A 19,595-nucleotide genomic window follows, 5' to 3' on the forward strand; every position below is an offset into this window, starting at 1 on the left:
GGGCGAGGACTTCTATAGTTAAGAAAACTAACTTAACTCTCTTAGAGAGACCAGTTTCTTGACACAGAATTAGAAGGGATCCTAGAGGTCACCTACTCCAACCCCCTTGCTCAGTGTAGGAATTCGTCAACTACTGCATTCTACTCTGCTTAAAGGAGCACACACCTTTAAAATGTTTTTAAATGATTGAAAGAAGCATTTACAGGAGACATTCTTGTGGGACTGTGCCTTTTAAGAAAGGGGGCAGAGCCCCACCGTAGCTATGGGCCTGCTCCTGATGCCAGCAGCACCAAGAAGAACTGGGAGATCAAGATATATTCTTCCCTTTCTGGGCCTGCAGGGAACGGGCTCAGGAGCCAGGGAGGAGGAAGAAGAAGAGGGCACTACCACCTGCCGCCTCCTGAAGCAGAACACAGCTTGGGGATGGAGACACGTTATTACCACCTTTTCAGCTCTTTGCCTTCTCTTTTTTCCAGAGTTTCCCACACGTAACTGAGTCACAAATCAAGGCGAGGGGATCAAGCTACGTCCTCTAACTTGGGGAGCAGGTCTGGTGGCAACATGGAAAGCAGAGAACCACGCCAATTGAGGGGCGCCATGATAGAGGTTTACAAGATTTATGCATGGGACAGAGAAGGTAGAGAAATAAGTACTTTCCCCCCTTTCTCATAACACAAGAACTCGTGGGTGTTTAATGAAACTAAGTAGCAGTAGGCTTAGAACAGATAAAAGGAAGTCCTTCTTCACCCAAAGAGTCATTAACACGTGGAATTCACTGCTGCAGGAAGTGGAGGCAGCTACAAGCATAGACAGCTTCAAGTGGGGACAGGATAAACATATGGAGCAGAGGTCCACCAGTGGCTTTAGCCACAAGGTATAGATGGAACACTCTGTCTGGGGGCAGGGATGCTCTGTATTCTTGGTGCTTTGGAGGTAACAGTGGGAGGGCTTCTGGAGTTCTGGCCCCACTGGGTAGACCTCCTGATGGCACCTGGGTTTTGGCCACTGTACGACACAGAGTGTTGGACTTGATGGGCCACTGCCCTGTTCCAACATGGCATCTCTTCTGTTCTTCTGTTCACTCTCCCATCAACTCTGCCAAGACTGCCTTGTTACCCAATGAAAGCTGAACAGACTGTCTCCCACTTTGCATCATCGCTGAACAGGAATTGCATGCACAACACCTCCCTCTGCAAAGAGAGAGCAGTTGTGCGTGCGGGTTCTGTCTCCACAGGAGTGGAAATCCACCTGGTTGCCGGGAGGCAAAGCTAACAGTGACCAGATAAGCAACTAGTTTGCAGACGGCTTTGCAGTTCCATAAGATGTTGCCTCCAAATGAGGTGTTCCCTCTGATTCATAAACTCTGATAGAATCACTAAGCGAGTACAGATTCTGACGAGTCACAACCATTGGGTGCTGACCCAGATTCTCGCCATAGTTTGAACACCCTACGTGAATCCTCTGAGGACAGGAAATGCTGGGTTGCTCAGAAAAGCCCTCACTACAGTTTACAGTTTTAAACGGCCTCTCCCCTGTGTGGATTCTTTGGTGGGATGTCAGGTATGTGTTCCGGCTGAAGCTGTTTCCGCACTCCAGGCATTTGTGTGGTTTCTCCCCAGTGTGGATTCGCTGATGCGAAGTCAGGATTGCCTTCTGGCTGAAACACTTCCCGCACTCCAGGCACGTGTAGGGCTTCTCGCCGGTGTGGATTCTCCGATGTTTAATAAGAGTTGAGAGGTCACAAAAGCTCTTCCCGCAGTGGGAGCAGCTGTACGGTTTCTCCCCAGTATGGATTCTTTGGTGGGAAGCAAGGAGGTCACTCCGACTGAAGCCCTTCCCGCACTCCGAGCATTTGTACGGCTTCTCCCCGGTATGGATTCTCAGGTGTATCTTAAGGCTCGATTTGTAGCTGAAGATTTTTGCGCACACGTTGCATTTGTACTTTTCCTTCGGTTTTTGTTCCCGAACTGGCGCCTCGTGGAACCCACCCCCTTGACAAGGACCGGGTTTTTTCCTCCACTTCTCCGCCTGGTGGTTCCGCACCCTCCTCTTGTGACCATTCTGACTCCCAAAGTTCTCCTCCATCCTTTGATGCTCAGTTCCTGCAGGGGGGACCCCAAACAGGTCCCCTCCATTCTCACTCCCTCGGACGTCACCAACTGGAATAAAGAGAAAGGCAGAAAGGAAAGAGAGTTGCTTTGAGGTTACTCCAGCAGCAGAGAGACTGACAAGAGGAGCTGTTGACTCTGCCATGAACGCAGCTGCACACTATTAAACTAGGGCCCGTCCAAGGATTTTTGGCATTCTAGGTGAATGATGTCTGCCTGCCCACCTCACCCACTGCACTGTGGATAAGCCACCAACCACCCTCCTCTCCCATTTACCTTAAGTAAGTCACTAGTTATCCTTCTCCTCCGCTGTGGGTAAGCCACTGCCCACACTCTCCCCGCCCCGCAACCGGTCGGCTGGCGTTTCACTCACTCACTCACTCACCCTGAATGCTCACAGTCTCCCTGTCCATCTCCTGCTTGAGCTCCATGTACAGAGGCCTCTTTCCCGCGTCAGACGAAGCCTGCTCTGCCTCAGAAGCAGAGGTGGCCACCTCCACTGACGGCCCCCCTGTGGTCAGCACCTGAAACAGGAAATGAACACATGAAGTTACTTTATCCTGAATCCATCCATTCATGCTGGCACCGGATATCCAGGTCTTTCACATCACCTGCTACCTACTGGAGACGGTGGGGGATTGAACCTGGGACCTTGTGCGTGCCATAACAGAGGTTCTACCACTAGGCCACAGCCCCCTCTCTAAATTAACCTGTCTAATCCAGAGTTAATAATAATAAATAATCTTTCAATTTATTGATCGCTCAATCCTTGCAGAGCTGCCGGCTCTGAGCGATTTACAGTTACTCATGTGTTGACACGGGAGTAACAATGATGGGGCTAAGGAAGGACAACATATATCATTTTTAATCACACACACTTCGCAGTCGACAGGGAGTTTGGTCAGCGGTAAGCATCAGACGTGTTCCGGCAGCATTCTTTAGTCGGCATCGCTTGATGTCGTCAGCATTTTTCTCAGTCGCAATGCACCACTGCCACCGTCTGGCCGGAATGGCCCATTGCAGGCTTTTTCTTTGATGCTGCGTAGATCTCTCTCGGCTTTTGAGCTTACGCACGGACCTTCCGTTTGTCGGCTAACACTTCCCCACCGGGGGGTTCAGTGTGCCCACCCTCTCTAAGGAATGGTACCCATTTTATCTACTCGCCGAAGCTTTCGAACCGCTGGGTGGACGGCGAGCTGGGGACACGGCTGGTAGCTCACACCAGTGCGGGGCTCGAACTGACAGCAGTCCTGTTCAGCTCAGATGTTTAACCAGAGGATAAATCCCCTGTGCCACCGCTCCCCTTGGTCTACTTCATCCTTTCCACTGGGGATGCTGGGAGAGCAATCATGTGCCCCCCCCCAACCTCCTCTTCTCCAGACTGCACATTCCCAACCTTTCCTCATATGGCTTGGTCTCCAGGCCTCTGATCATCTTTATCATCGTCCTCTGCACCGCTCCATTCTGTACACATCCTTCTTGAAGTGTGGCCTCCAGAACTGCACACAGAACTCCAAGTGCGGCCTGACTAATGTAGTGTACAGGGCAACTATGACATCTTGTGATTTGGATGTTATGCCTCTGTTTATACATCCCAAGACCGCATTAGCCTTTTTTGCCGCTGCATCACACTGACTGCTCATATTAGAGTCCACTCGTACCCTGAGATCTTGCTCACACACACTGCTACCTAGAAGTCTGTCCCCTATCCAGTATGCGTGCTTCTTATTTTTGACACCCAGATGTAGAATCTGGCACTTATCCTTGTTAAATTGCATCTTATTCAAATCCACCCACTTTTCCAATGTGTTCAGATCTCGTTGAATTCTACCTCTGTCTTTTGGTGTGTTCGCTACTCCCACCCAATTTAGTGTCATCTGAAAATGTAATGTGTAGCCCCTCCACCCCCTCACCCAGATCATTTATAAAAAATATTGAAAATGTCATCGTTCTATGTGTTAGTCAGTGACCGTGAGTAAAACTTATCTAAAAATACTGAAAAGTACTGGGCCCAGAACCAATGTTCCCTCTAAGCTGTGGAGTCTTGTGAGCAAAAATTCTACTCTGAGAGCCACTGGCATCAAAGTTGTGAGCAAACGATTTGGCTCCTGCATAAGTTACTCTGCTCTGGAGCCATCCTGCCTGAGCAAAGACAAAAAATTGTGAGCCGGAGGCTAAAAAATTGCGAGCTAGCTCACACTCACTCAGCTTAGAGGGAACACTGCCCAGAACCAAGCCCTGTGGCACCCCACTGAACACCTCCATCCAATCAGATGAAATGCCACTGGCAACTACTCTTTGGGTGCAGTTTTCCAACCAGTTAGAATGGATAAAAGGAAGTACTTCTTCACCCAAAGAGTGATTAACACTTGGAATTCACTGCCACAGGAAGTGGTGGCGGCTACAAGCACGGACGGCTTCAAAAGGGAATTAGATAAGCATATGGAGCAGAGGTCCATCAGTGGCTATTAGCCACAAGGTATAGACAGGGACTCTGGGGCAAGTGATGCTCTGTTTGGTGCTTGGGGGGGTCAACAGTGGGAGGGCTTCTAATGTCCTGGCCCCACTGGTGGACCTCCTGATGGCACCTTGTATTTCTGGCCACTGTGTGACACAGAGTGTTGGACTGGATGAGCCTTTGGCCTGATCCAACATTGGCATCTCTTATGTTCTTAAGTTCAGTTCCCTATCCACCTACCTATTCTAGAGGCCGGTCTGCAGTCCTCCGGTTTACCCATCAGAACATCACAGGAGCCTTGTCAAAAGCTTTATTGATCTTCCCCAATCCCTCATGAGAATTCGTCTTACTGAACAATCCAGATCCAATCCAAGCTGGCCCCTGCCTCCCCCCTTTTGGAGCCTGAGATGGGCAAAAACCTACCCACCCCTCCCTCCACGTACCCCCACCACAGACACCGAAGGGTAAGTAAGGGCTGTTCTCTCACCTGCTGCTCCCACCTCAAGGACTCTTTCTGCATCCACAGGAAATCCTCAGCCAGGGCCACTGCTTGGGAACAGGTCTCCGGGCCACGCTCCCGCACCCAGCTCTGGATCTCTGGGGGCAGGACGGTCAGGAACTGTTCCAGGATCAAAAGCTCCAGGATCTGCTCCTTGGAGTGCCTCTCGACCTTCAGCCACCGACGGCAGAGCTCCTGGAGCTGACTGTATGTCCCCCTGGGCCCCTCGGCCTCCTGGTAGCGGAAATGCCGGAAGTGCTGGCGCTGCTTCTCCCGGCTGATGGCGTCCCCTAGCAAGATGGCCGCCTTCGCCTTCCCATAATCCTTCCTGTCTCTGCCTTCCAGCCTGTTAAAGGCCTGCTCGGCTTCTCCGCTGAGGGCTGGCAGGAGCCGGGTCACCCACTCTTCCTTGGGCCACCGGCAGGCTTCGGCCACTTGCTCAAAGGAGGCCAGGAAGGCCTTGGCGTCATCCCAGGGTGAGGCTTCCTCCGGCTTCTGTGGGCCCCCCACTCTGGACTGAGGAGACTCCACTGTCTTCAGGAACTCCTGCCACTGGTCTTCCCACTGGTTCAGAAGCTCCTCATTTGGCTCCTGTTTAATCTCATCTCCTGGTATCCTGCGCAGGAATTCCCTCATACTCTTATCCTGGAGATTCAGAGCGGCCTGTTCGGTGGCCATCTTTCTCAACTTCTTGCCAATATCCTATTTCAGAGGCGGGAAATCTCCCCAGCGTCTCTTAGCAAATGAAGGTTCCCAGACGAGGCGCTTGCTTGGAGTCACCTCTATGGGCTTATCCCTATGGTGCCAGGAACGCCACATTCAAAAAGGGGAGCAAAACGTCCTAGAGGGAGGCCTGAAGAAGAGAGTAGATAATAAGAGAGGATGTACACACACAGACTCCGTGGCCCTTCAAGGAGCAAACTGGGATTCAGACTGTATTTCAGGGTTGTATTCCATCGTGGAATAGTTGTTGTTGTTTAATTCCTCGCACCTAGAAAGCCAGCATGTCAGGGGACAGCCTAGGCTCAGTATCCTACTATATGGACCAACAGTGTAACAAAAAGAACTCAGCAGTCCCAACGAGGCTTGTCAGATTAGAAGAATCATACCAGCTCTGTACAGTCACATCAACTGGTGAGGATTATGTTTCCCAGGCGCACACACTGAACCAGAAAATCCAGGGGGGTGGCAAAGGTCTCCTCAGCACTCGGCTGGCCTACGTATGTGAACAGTTTACCAGATACTATGGTCAGATTATAGGTTCATAAAATGCTCTTTTCTTCCTACTCACTCCCAAGTGTGTTTCCCCTGGGAAACGTCATTCCACTTGTGTGTCTGTGGCTTCAACAAACTACAATTCCCAGGATTCTGTGCAGAAATTTTATGCAACAGGCATGAGAACCAATGTAGGTTTGTTGCCAAGATGAACACGCGAGACAGTCTTCAGCAGGACTGAAACCAATGCTCCATAACCCCCAAACAAGGATCTTCCTTATTTTGGGGCCGCACAAACTCTGCTTAATCCAGCAGATTTTAAGTAACAAATCCTGATTTACGCCTAAACCCTAGTTTGCCTCCTTCTTGGCTCTCTCCTGCCGCCTCAGTTGCCAGCTCTGTGACCTGGTGGCTACGATACTCAGCAAATTACGGACTGCAACTTCAGACATCACCATCGCTGTGCAAACTGTGGTTTAGTTTGAAATTTCCACTGTGGTGCCAGCCAGCAAACCCTGATTTGTTAGATCGCCTGCATTCTGACATCACAACTAACCAGGGTTTGATCAGACCCTGCTTTGTTGCGATGCGATGATGTCCGAACGCAGCCTGGGCTACAGACTTGCTTAGGGAAGTAGCTCATCTTGGAGCAAGAGGGCACCCCTCTGTTTTACAGCGTCATCCTAAATAGAGCCACACCCTTCTAAACCTTTTGAAGTCAATGGCTCTTAAAAGGCTGTAACTCTCCTGAGGATTGTGCTTTAACCCCTAGTTACTGTGGGGCTATTGGGGGCTCTGCCCCCTTCCTTAAAGGGCCAGCCCCACAAGATTTCCTTCTGAAAATGGTGAGGGAATTTCATTGCTTTAGGGAGGGGTGTGTGTGTTTTTGCATTTCATTTATGTCTGGGGTGGCTGCTGCAGGGATCTTTGTGCTGCACTTAATTTTAACTATTCATATTATTGTCCTTATTATGACTTAAAAGTACAATTGTTTAGAGACAGAAAAAGAATGGCAGCCCCACCAGCTGTACCAGAAATCTTTTTGCCCCACGAGCCACAAAATCCTGGCTACGGGCCTGATTGCGCTGCTAACTGGCAAGAGTCCCCGTCCTTCTATGGAGCCAGAGAAGAGAGGGGAACTTTTCCTGACCACTGGCTGAGCTTCAGAGTCATCTCATTACTACATGAGTGAGTCTCAACAGCATTGGGCAGAGACAGACAAAATCTCAACCCACCTTGGAACTGGAGAGACGGGGCAGGGCCTTATTGTCACAGCTCCAAATAGGGCTCAGAGGCATTCAACTGGCCCATCAAATGCTGGGCAGAGAGAAGTCCACACAGGAGCAATGACCAGCGATGACCAGTTTGCACCAGCAAAAACTGGTGGAAAGCTGAAGTGGCTAGTTAGCACTATAGGAGGAAGCTCTCTCTGTAGAATGCCAGAGAGAATCTAGATGGGGACTCTCAAAATAGTGTCCAGGACCTGCAGTCCTGATGGTGTAACCAAACCCCAGATGGCAACACGGGGTCCTAACCCCACGTCCAGCTACAAATCAACTGACTCCATAGGGGAGGGAATTTGGGGCTTCCATCTCTGCAAAATGGGTGGGTCATAGAGAAAGGAAACTTTTGGAATCACCTGAATTCAGACTAGAGAATCCAGTTTCTTTGCCACACCCAGATATCTGGGGTTTGGAGCAGGGAATCCAGTCTCTTTGCTACAATATGGCAGATTAATGAAGCTCAGAGAGAAAAGAGATGTCATATGTTCAGGGTCGCAGAAATGATTTAAGTGCAGGTCTGCTGCCTTGAAAACAAATCTCTTGGGATTCAGCCAATCTGCAAAATGCTCTAGCTGCACTTAAAAGTTACCCACATCTTCCCGCCTTAAAATGTGACATCTTTCCTCACCCCTTTGGAAAATCTTGTTGCTGTATTATGGAAGGGCATCTCCATCTTCCTCTCTTATGTAGCCCCCAACCTCACCCCCAGATCCCATTTCCTGATTAAGACCCTCTCAAAAGAAAACTCTGAAATTACACTCTTTTTTTTTTTTTTTTTTGCAAATTCCTCAAAAGTGCTTCTCTGCCATGACCAGTGATTATTTCAGCGTGAGGGTTGGGGAATTCCCCTCCAGGAGGACTAAACTCCCCCTAAGTTTTGCCTTTTAGAGTCAATCAGCAGAATCGAGGGGAAACTTTCCCTGGACAACATGACTTCGGAATGAGCTGGGTAGGAATGTACAGATTTTTTTTTTAAAACCCACTCCCCACACACAGAAAACTAGCATCTCAGGGAAGACGCTAGCCTGCACGCTTCTTGCTAGTTTTCTAGGTGCAGAGAACTTTCCCACCTGCTGCGGGGCATTCAAGTTATGCGAACGCCCCACCCGCAAGGCAAAGTGGTGCAGCTCCAGGGAAGGCGATACCACTTGATTTTGTGGAATGTATAAACTGGCCCGTAAAGAGTGAGGTTTCCCCCCTCCCCCATGACTCTGAAACAAGCCAGCTCCCAAATTCAAGGGTCCTTCACCACCCTCCCGCCCTTCCCAGCCAGAGACTGAACTGCACGTGTTGCTTTTCTCAACTCACCCAGATATTTCCCCCCTTTAAAAAGCAGTGAATGTCTTTCCAGACCCCCAAAGCCGCAGCCACTCCTGGGGCAAAACTCCACTCCGAAGAGCGACTTTTCCCGGGGAGGAGACAAAACAGGAAGGGGCTTGTCCCAACGGCGCCGCTCCCTTCTAGGAATCCAGGCTCCACTTCTCGCCAGCTGAGGATCCTTGTTGGCGGTAAATCAAGTTTTTGCAAAGGAGGCGCTGCTGATCTTGCCCCCCCTCCCCCTTCTTTCTCTGCGTCTCCTCGTCCTGGTCCTTACTTCGGGGTTCCCTCTTGGCTTTGCTACAAATCTTCTCGGCTTGGCACAAAGAAACCACAAGCCGGTGGATGACACCCGTGGGGTAAGCAAGGGCTTCTGGGAATTGTAGTTCGAAGTGAGGAAGCGCAAGGACGAGTAGGGTCTGGTGGTAGGGTCGCCAGCTCTGGGTTGGGAAACACCTGGAGATTTTGGGGGCGGAGTCTGCAGACGGTGAGGGGGTTTTTTTTTGGGGGGGGGGACTTCACTGGGGTAGAATGTCATAGAGTCCGCCTTCCAAAGCTGCACTTTTCTCCAACTGAACTGATCTCTGTCGCCTAGAAATTAGTTGTAATCAGTGTTCCCTCTAAGCTGAGTTAGTGTGAGCCAGCTCACAGTTTTTTAGCCTCCAGCTCACAGATTTTTGTCTTAGCTCAGGAAGGAGGGCTCCAGAGCAAACTAATTTATGCAGTAGCCAAGTAGCTCGCTCACAACTTTGATGCCAGTCGCTCACAAAGCAGAATTTTTGCTCACAGGACTCCACAGCTTAGAGGGAACATTGGTTGTAATTCCAGATCTCCACTCACCACCTAAAGGTGGGTAACCCTAATGACAAACCAACAGTATGCGGGAGCAGCTATATCATTTGGTTGCCAACCTCTAGTTGGGGGCTGGTGATCTCTTGGAATTATACGTGCTCTCCAGACTACAGAGATCAGTTCCCCTGGAGAGAGAGGCTGCCTTGGAGGAGGGACTGTAGAAGAAGAGGAGATTGGATTTCTACGCCGCCCTTCACTACTTGAAGGAGTCTCAGAGCGGCTTAGAATCTCCTTTCCCTCCCTCTCCCCACAACAGACACCCTGTGAGGTAGGTGGGGCTGAGAGAGCTCTTTCGAGGACTGCTCCTGAGAGAACAGGTGTGAGAGAACTTGTGACTGACCCGAGGTCACACCAGCAGCTGCATGTGGAGAAGTGGGGAATCAAACTCGGTTCTCCCAGATTAGAGTCCACGCTTCTAACCACTACACCAAACTGGCTCTGGGGCATTATAAGCCACTGCCGAAAATAACAGATAGGATTGCCAGCTCTGGGATGGGAAATTCCTTGAGGTTTGGGGGGGGGGGGATAGCCTGGAAAGGGATCTTAGTGGGTACACTCCCATAGAGTCCACCTTCCAAAGCAGACATTTTCTCCAGGAGGACTGAATTCTGTCATCTGAAGGTCAGCTGTAATTCCGGGAGACCTCTAGACTCCACCTGGGAGCTTGGCAACCCCATCAGAAACATGTTTCCAGCTTCATTCTCCTGGATTTAGTATCTGGTGCTTCATTTCCAGTCAGTTCATGGCTCCCCAAATCTCCTTCTTCCCTTTGATCCAAGTCAGAGGCACTGGGCAGCTTGAAGGGGCCTGGAACAAGCCAACAATCTCAGGGCCACTCAGCAATGGATGACTATGAGTTCACCCACTGCTACCCAGGGTTGCCAGACCCAGGTTGCCAGGGCACTACGGTCAGGGACGCAACATCTGCTGGCGATTCCAGGCCCCAAGGAAGCAAGGCTTGCTGTGACTAGGGCCAAGGCCTTCTCGGTGGCGGCTCCTACCTGGTGGAATGAGCTCCCGGAGGAGATCAGGGTCCTGCGGGACCTTGCACAGTTCCGCAGGGCCTGCAAGACGGAGCTCTTCCGCCAGGCTTTTGAGTAGGAGCCGCCACTACCACCATCAACAACGAGTTTGGAAACAGCGGGGTATGGGAGTGACCCTGTGACGATCGAACTGTAGCACTATGGTGTGTGGATACCACTGAGTGGAGATCTGACTGAATATCCTCTGGATACCATCTGAAATTGAAGACTATCTGCGATCGTCTTGAAGCACTTTACTTTGTAATATTGAAATCGTGTTTTTATCTTGTTTTTATGTATCTGGCATGCGTACCCTGATGTTAGCAGCCCTGAGCCCGCTAGCAGGGAGGGCGGCCTAGAAATCGAATGATAAATAAAAGGTTGGGAAACTCTTAGATATTTGGGGATGGACCCTGGGGAGAACAAGAATCTCAGTGGGGTACAATGCCAGAGATTCCACTCTCCAAAGCATCCATTTTCTCCAGGAGAACCGATCTCTGTAGTGTGGAGATGAGCTGTAATTCTGGGAGATCCCCAGGCCTCACCTGGAGGTTGGCATCCCTACTGTTACCGGCGCAGGAGGGGGCCACTGGCAAGCTGACTCTGATTGCTGTTGTTTCTGGAGGGTTGGAATTCAGAGATTCCTACGATGCTGGTGGAACTGCTGGGTTGCCAGCTCTGGGTTGGGAAATACTTGGAGATTTCGGGGCTGGAGCCTGAGGGGGTTTGGAGAAGGGAGAGACCTCAGAAGGTATAATATTTTATTGTCTACCTTCCAAAGCAGCCATTTTCTTCCAGGGAAACTGATCCTGGTCATCAGGAGATAGATTTCTAGGTACCACCTGGAGGTTGGCCACCCGAGCTTGTGTCTCGACTATGCCTGTTCTTGGCCTCCAGGGTGGAGTTCCCCTCAGGACCTTACTGGATAAGTGACATGGTCCACCCTCTGCTCCAAATTCAAGAGCCAGTGTGGTGAAGTGCTTAGGGCGTCAGACTAAGATCTGGGAGAGCCCGGGTTTGAATCCTCACTCTTCCTCACCTGGGGCCAGTCACACCTTCTCAGCCAAACCTACCTCACAGGATTGTCATAAGAATAAAGTAGAGGAAAGGTGGTCGATGCGAGCCTCTTTGGGTCCCCATTGGGAAGAAAGGCTGGGCAGGGGTCATTTCGTAGAAAAAGAGGTGCAGGAGCTCATTAGCATAACTTATTAGCATAACTTATTTGCATATGCCACACCCCCTGACCACTGGAAGTGTGTCAGAAGGCAACACCCACCGCTCAGGCTCCACTGGACTGTTTTGGAATGCTAGCTATTGGGGGGGGGGAACGCACAGATCTGTCCTCACAGAGGAGGGAGAGCTTGTACCTGAAGGCGGGGGTGGGGTAGGGTTGCCAAATCAAAATTGGCCGGGAGTGGGGGGCTCCCGGCCGGCGTCCTCTTCGTGCGCGCGCGCTATGCATGCGCACCGCGTCCGCATCACCCAGAAGTGACATCGGACGCTGGGGGCGGAGCCACGCCATTTGAGGGGGAAACTCTTTGTTTTCCCCTCAAATGGCGTCGCCCCACCCCCAGCATGCGATGTCACTTCCGGGTGATGCACACGTGCGCTTGTTGCATGTGCCCGCCCCCTGGGCTCCTTACTGCCGGAGCTCCGATCCTGTGCGCTCCCGCAGGAAATAACCCCTGAGGCTGGGTATAAATCAAGTAAAGAAATAATTTGCCCTCATCCTCTGCTCTAAGCACTTATACCTCTGTGCCCTGTTGCTGGCCATCCAGAGGAACTGGGTGGCCACTGTGTGAGACAGGATGCTGGACTGGATGGACCACTGGTCTGATCCAGCAGGGCACTTCTTATGTTCTTATGTTCACTGTGGATAAACTTGATGCATGTTGCTTTCAGATCCCATAAGTCTGGGAGACAGGGGTTTAGGGAGGGGAGGGACCTTGGTTGGGTATAATACTATATAGCCCAACTTCCAAACCAGCCATTTTCCCCAGGAGAGCAGAATAAATGTTTAAAATAAATAAATAAATGACAAGTGATTGATGTAATCTGGAGATCAGTTGTAATTCCAAGAGTTCTCCAGCCCTCACATGGAGGTTGGCAAACCTGTTTTTAGTTAGGGTTTGGGGGTCAGCTTAGGGAAGAAAGCTTTTTTGTGTGTGACAAATAAGCAACCTGTTAAGGGCCCATAATTCCTAATTGGTCTGTATAGGCTCTGTGGAAAGGTGCTCTGTGAGAGAAAAGAACCTGCTGAGGTAACGTGTCCAGAGAAAGGAGAATCAAATCTTCCCTCAGGGGCAATGCTCCCTCTAAGCTGTGGAGTCTTGTGAGCAAAAATTCTACTTTGTGAGCTACTGGCACTAAAGTTGTGAGCGAGCCATTTGGCTGTTAAATGAACCATTTTTTGTTCAACTCCACTGAAGCTGAATTTTGTCGATTCAGGGTGCACAAAATGAAATACTTCTTTACGCAGAGAGCGATTCAAATGTGGAATTCACTGCCAGAGGATGTAGTGATGGCTTCAGGAATAAACAGCTTTAGAAGGGAATTAGATTCATGGAGAAGTCTGTTCATGGTTGCTAGCCATGGTGACTGAGCAGCTACAAGCATGGACGGCTTCAAAAGGGAATTAGATAAGTACAAGTGGAGACCCGCAAGAAACTTGCGGAATGGTTATCCTGTTCCTCACACCTTTGCTTCCTCCTGTCTCCCTCTACCTGTCTCACTCTCTTTCTCCCTTCTGCCCCCCTTTTCTTTTTCTCCTCCAGCTATGGCATTATACTGATCTGTAGTTCCTTCCCTCCTCCAATCCCACCCTCCCCAGTCTACACCCCACAAATGTCCAGGAATTTCCCAACCTGGAGTTGGCAACACAATTTCCTTCCCACCCAACAGCCAACCTACCTTTATCTGCCTCTCTGTCTGCAACTTTCCATCTCCACACCCCTCCCCCACAGCCTCTACCTAGGAAAATTACAGTTTTTCTCCACAGTGGGGACCAAAACAGCTTACATTATTCTCTCCTACTTTTTATCTGCACAACAACCCAGCTTTCATAGGGTGGCTGCTGATGAAGAGTAGCAAGCAGCTGGGCCTACTTGTCATGCAAATCAGGTGGTATCAAGTCACCCAGAGGGTGCTGCCGAGGGATGCCAGCCTCCAGGTGGGACCTGGGGATCCCCTGTAATTCCTGCTCATTTCCAGACTACAGAGATAACTTCCCATGGAGAAAATGGATGCTTTGGAGGGTGGACTCTGTGACATTGTACCCCACTGAGGTCCCTGTCCTCCCCAGGCTCCACCCCCAAATCTCCAGGAGTGTCCCAGCCTGGACCTGGCAACCTTATCCAGAATCCCCTGTCGGTGGCCGGGGGGGACCTGGCAACCCTAAAGTGCTGGCAGGCCCAGGCTTGGCAACCTCTAAGTGGGGCCTGAAGGAACAACCCCCCCCAGACTTACAACTGAACTCAAGGCAGCAGAGATCTGTCTCCCTGGAGAAAATGACTGTTTTAAAAGGTGGACTCTGTGGCATTATACCCAGTTGAGGCCTCTCCCTTCCCCAATCCCACCTCAAAACCTCTAGGGACTCCCCAGGCCAGGCCCCAAGGCTCCCTCCCTCCCTGAAAGGCCAACGGAGGCCTGGCAAAAGGGCCCTTCCCCCACAGAGCAGTTAGAAGCCTCTTCTCCCCCCCCCCCAACGTTCTAACCTCTCTCTCACCGTTGGTGTCTGAAGCAGAGCCCTGCAGAGCCCATTTCAAAGGGTTTTGGGGGGAATTCAGTCATCCCTGGAGCGATTTTGTCACTTTTTCGATTTTTCTGCACATAATGGAAGCATGCTGGGTCTGTAGGAGAAGAGTCTGAGGCCCACGGAGCTTTCTTTCCCTCAATCTAAGTATCCGCACGGTGCCCTCTGTTGGCTATTAGAATATATGATATGAAGCAGAGGTCCATCAGTGGCTATTAGCCACAAGTTATAGATAGGGACTATGGGGCAAGTGATGCTCTGTATTCTTGGTGCTTGGGGGGGCAATAGTGGGAGGGCTTCTAATGTCCTGGCCCCACTGGTGGACCTCCTGATGGCACCTGGTATTTCTGGCCACTGTGTGACACAGAGTGTTGGATGGGCCTTTGGCCTGATCCAACATTGGCGTCTCTTCTTATGATCTTATGAGGGGAACTTCCCCATTCAGAGGCACTAATCCTCTGAATCCCAGGGCCAGGAGGCAGCATCAGGGGAAGGCCTTGGCCTCTCTGCCCTGTCATTGGCCCTCCAGGGGAACTGGTTGGTCGCTGTGTGAGACAGGATGCTGGACGAGATGGACCACGGGTCTGATCCAGCAGGGCTCTTCTGATATTCTTATGTTTTGTCTGTCGAGTCAAATATCCAAGAAAACGTGATCTCTGTTTACCCCACAGCCTTGGTCTGGCAGGTTTTCAGATAAAAGACCTTCAGGAAGCACGTTGCTTACACGCTACCAGTCTTTTATTTAAAGCTTGTGTCCCCCTTTCTGTTCGATTGAGGGCAGGCATAAAGAATCTATAGGAGAAGCCAGGGGGGGGGGATTGGATATTCTTCAGCCCAGAAGGTACAGGGTTCCCAGGTCCTCCCGGGGCCACCAGCAGGGGATGGGGGGTGGGGTTGCCAGATCCAGACTAGGAAACTCCTGGAGATTTGGGGATGGAGCCTGGGGAGGACAGGGACCACCTCAGTGGGGCAAAGTGCCATAGAGTCCACCCTCCCAAGCATCCATTTTCACCAGGGAAACGGATCTCTTTATTCTGGAGATGAGCTGTAATTCCAGGGGATCCCCAGCAAGGCTCCCTCTAAGCCGTGGAGTCTTCTGAGCAAAAATTCTCCTTCGTGAGCGACTGGCATTAAAGTTGCGAGCGGTCGATTTGGCTCCTGCATAAATCAGTTTGCTGTGGCAGTGTTCCCTCTAAGCTGAGTTAGTGTGAGCTAGCTCACAGTTTTTTAGGCTCCGGCTCACACATTTTTGTCTCAGCTCAGGAAGGGATGGCTCCAGAGCAAACTAATTGATGCAGCAGCCAAATGGCTCGCTCACAACTTTAACGCCAGTAGCTCACAAAGTAGAATTTTTGCTCACAAGACTCCATACCTTAGAGGGAACATTGCTCTGGGGCCATCCTTTCTGAACGAAGAGAAAAATGTGTGAGCCGGGGGCTAAAAAAACTGTGAGCCAGCTCACACTAACTGAGCTTAGAGGGAACACTGATTCCCAGATCCCACCTGGAGGCTGGCATCCCTAAGAAGGCAGTTGCTTTACAGCCTCCCCCCCCCTCACCCTATAGTCAGCACAGCCTCTAACAGAGAAATGTGGGGAAATGGGCCTGTGAAGTTTTTCATGGAACTGAGCTAAATAGCATCCCCTCGCTTCCCCTCCCCCCTTTTTTCATTAAGCCTCTAGTAAAGGGACAGGACAATTTCTGCCTGTTAGCAACTCTGTTTTGCATAAGATGGGCAATGAAGGGGAGAAGGGAGAGAGAGAGAGAGAGAGAGAGAGAAAATCTAGGCTGCTCCTTTTACTTTTTTTTTTTTGCTTTTCCCTTCTCAGGTTTAAATGGACAGAGCTCTGCTTCCTAGAGAGGCAGGGGGAAATGTGAAGAAGGGTGTGTGTAAAGGGTTATGTTTCAGACCCCTTTTCCTGTTGGTGGGGAGTCAAAAGGAGAGAGAGAGAGAAAATCCAAGGAGGTTGGGATGAATGACCTAGCCAGTAGCGCTTTGAAGCGAGAAGCCGGAAAGGTGAGTCTTTTGATGTTGAAAGAGGGTAGGGGAAGGGATGGAACTGAGGATTAGGGAGGGGGGTAAAGGACCCCCCCAATTGGAAACTGGGTGTTGCATTTGCAGTTGGTCTTTGCAACTGTTGTGCTGGTTTGAAACACTTTCCACAATGCCTGCATCCCCACCACCACCCCCTCCATAGTTTTGCAATCCAGGCCCCTTTTCTGAAATTTTGTGTGCAGCTAAAAGCTCTTCCTGGCCCAGCAATTCTAGGAGATCAGCCTGTCAGAAAACAAAATCCACATAGTGATAAAAGTATTAGTATTATATAGTAACTGGGACACCAGTTGGACAGGACTGAATGGCTAACAACTACACCAAAATGACACAGACCATGGTACTAGCTTTCGAATCATCAGTACCCTTTGTTAGGCAGATGTTACAGACATTTAAAAAGGGAAGAGGGGCGGGGGAAGCAGATGTCTTAGGTGCAGGTCTTTAATATTCTGTTGTGCTAACCATTATGTTAGATGCTGATGGGCTCACTGACTCTAATTTAATTGCTTCTGTGCATCTTAACTGATCTATGGGAGGATAGTGGATGGATTTGGGATGGTTCCTGTATTTCAGTGAAAGAACAAAGGAACAGTGCCTGGTGGAACAAAGCTTCCCAGCCCAGAAGATGAGCTGAAACCCTATAAAGGTAAAGGTTCCCTTGCTCGAAAGCCAGTCGAATCTGACTCTAGGGTTGCAGTGCTCATCTCCGTTTCACAGCCAAAGAGCCAGCGCTGTCCGAAGACGTTTCCGTGGTCATGTGGCCGGCATGACTAAACACCAAGGCACACGGAACGCTGTTACCTTCCCACCAAAGTGGTACCTATTTATCTACTTGCAATTTCTTGCTTTCGAACTGCTAGGTTGGCAGGAGCTGGAACTAGAGATGGGAGCTCACTCCGTCATGCGGCACCCGGGTCTCGAACTGCTGAACTACTGACCTTCCACAGCCTGCAGTTCAGCGTCTTAACCACTTGAGCCACCGCAGCTCCTATACCCTATACCACAGCAATAAAGTTAATAACCTGCTGGCATCTCACAGGAGAAGCCAGGGCAAGATTAGACTTTCACACCCCGGGCTGACACATCTGCTTCCCGCCCTTCTGTCTTCTTAAGTCTTAAAAGAGTCCTGGTGGGCCTGAAAGCTCGCCTGGTGTTTTGTGCTAATTTGGTCTGTCAGATGACAGATTTTTGTTCTGGAGGACTTTGTGTGGACCAATAGGGTTGTCCTGCTTTTGCAACTTGTCTGGCCCAGAGTCACCCGTTGGGTTACATGGTGAGTGGAGATTTGAGGTTTCTGAGCACACGGACAGTGCTTATCCCTGAACATGGTGTAACCACAAGGAATTGCCATACGTGTGGAACCAGCAGGGTTTTTGAATGGTTTTTGAACCATTCCCAAATGCGAGGAACTGAAGGCTAAGTCAGACTCATATTAGGTACATTCAGGTGGGGTAGCCATGTTGGTCAGAAGCAGCAAGAAGCCGAAGAAGAAAGTTTGAGTCAAGTGGCACCTTTGAGACCAAGAAAGTTTTATTCAAAGTGTAAGCTTTCATATGCAAAACACACTTCTTCAGGCAAAACAGGAATGAAATCTCAAAAGCTAGTTACAGGGGGAAAGAGGGGGGTAAGCCGTTAGGAGAGGCCACTCAGAGAAGGAGGAGGAGGAGATTGGATTTATACCCCGCCCTTCACTCACAAACGCCTTTCCCTTCCCCTCCCCACAACAGACACCCTGTGAGGTAAGTGGGGCTGAGAGAGCTCTTCTCAGAACTGTCCCTTTTTAATACATATATACTTTTTATTTTTATTTTCTACATACAATCTAACAAACTACACACTAACTAAAATTACAGCTACACAGTGACCATATATCATAATTATTATTATCTTAAGTCAAAGTTTTTCTCTTCACGTTAAGAATAAAAATCTCATTCTGATGTTTCAATATGCATAAAGTTAAAGCTATTAACAATGCAAGAATTTGTAATGTAATATTTTCTTCTTAGATTCAAGCTATTTTTTTAACCTTTCTTCTTGCTTTTATAGTCCCGAGGTGGTTTGGGTTCTGCCTCTCCGAGTTCTTATTCGGATTCAACTTCTGAACTGCCATCTGTGGATGTTTCATGACTTCCCAACCCCTGCGAGCGATCCACTTCTCCTTCTTCTTCTTCTTCTTCTTCCTCTGTGTTCTTCTTGTCTTTTTCTGAATCTTGCTGTCCTTCCAAAAACTGCTTCGCTTTAATAAGAGAGTCAATCTTTTCTTTTTTGCCTTTATAGCTGAACATCAAACCTTCAGGTAATATCCATCTGTAGGTGGTGGACTTATCCTGTAGATAAGTGGTTAGGTTCTTGTATAATTTCCTCTTCTTCCTTATCTCAAATGGAATGTCTTTTAGGATTCTGATCTCTTCTTCTTTGATTTTCAGTGCAGTCCCGGATGTTGCTTTCAGTATTGTATCTCTTATGGATCTCTTAGAGAATCTGACATATATTTCACCAGGCAGGGTTTTTTTCTTAATAAATTCTGAATATGTCCAATAGGCCATATCCATTTCGCTTTGTAGTACTTCCGCCTTGATCCCTGTCACTGGTGTGAGCACTTCGCTAAGGATTTCTTTTAGATTCTCAGGTTTGTTTTCTCAGGTTTGAAATCTCAGCACATATGAAGCTTTTTCCATTTGTAGCTGCGAAAGTTGAGTTTTATCTGAAGATCTTTCTTTTTCCACAACTTCCAGTCTTTGATCAATTGCTTTTGTCTTGTTTGCCACTTCTTCTGTTCTTTTATTAGACTCTTTTAGCTGTTTTTGTAAAGACTCCAAGGTCTTGTTGACGTTAGTCATCTGTGCCACCAGAGGTCGCAATGCCATATCCAGCATGCCTGGAAAGTCAAAGTTCGCTTCCGGTTTGAAAACCGGACGTGCTGAGCTGGCAGTTCCTTGTTGAATCTTTGCTTTCGCCGCCATCTTTTCAGCCCGATAAGACATTGTTTATATTTTGGGGAAAGTTTATTTAAGTCTTTAAAAGTTCATTAGCTCTAA

The 19,595-nt window shown here is 49.5% G+C and overlaps 2 protein-coding genes across 2 annotated transcripts in view; one reads left to right on the top strand and one right to left on the bottom strand.

Annotated features, from left to right (window-relative positions):
- Positions 1-1,025: 1,025 nt before the first annotated feature.
- Positions 1,026-5,906, bottom strand: LOC107122448 (zinc finger and SCAN domain-containing protein 30-like). Its single transcript, XM_015425551.1, has 3 exons — positions 5,054-5,906; positions 2,494-2,632; positions 1,026-2,159 (listed from the first exon to the last, which is right to left on the bottom strand). Exons 1-3 carry the CDS (start codon positions 5,741-5,743, stop codon positions 1,291-1,293), a joined length of 1,698 nt encoding a protein of 565 aa, XP_015281037.1. The 5' UTR covers positions 5,744-5,906; the 3' UTR covers positions 1,026-1,290.
- A 10,570-nt stretch (positions 5,907-16,476) lies between these two features.
- The window catches only part of LOC107122450, a 95,848-nt gene continuing 92,729 nt past the window's right edge, over positions 16,477-19,595 (top strand). Inside the window, 1 exon segment of the mRNA XM_015425552.1 lies at positions 16,477-16,521. Coding sequence (XP_015281038.1) covers positions 16,477-16,521 — 45 coding nt within the window.

The sequence above is a fragment of the Gekko japonicus genome, unplaced genomic scaffold (assembly GCF_001447785.1).
Source record: "Gekko japonicus isolate JY-2015 unplaced genomic scaffold, Gekko_japonicus_V1.1 scaffold729, whole genome shotgun sequence".
NCBI lineage: Eukaryota > Metazoa > Chordata > Lepidosauria > Squamata > Gekkonidae > Gekko > Gekko japonicus.

What these genes read in the sequence shown, in the direction of transcription:
- LOC107122448 (XM_015425551.1), bottom strand. Translation starts at nt 5,743, where the DNA reads ATGGCCACCGAACAGGCCGCTCTGAATCTCCAGGATAAGAGTATGAGG. An exon ending in CCTTGAGGTGGGAGCAGCAG is followed by an intron (nt 2,633 to 5,053) that starts GTGAGAGAACAG and finishes TTCCTGTTTCAG; the next exon opens with GTGCTGACCACAGGGGGGCC. An exon ending in GGAGACTGTGAGCATTCAGG is followed by an intron (nt 2,160 to 2,493) that starts GTGAGTGAGTGA and finishes TCTTTATTCCAG; the next exon opens with TTGGTGACGTCCGAGGGAGT.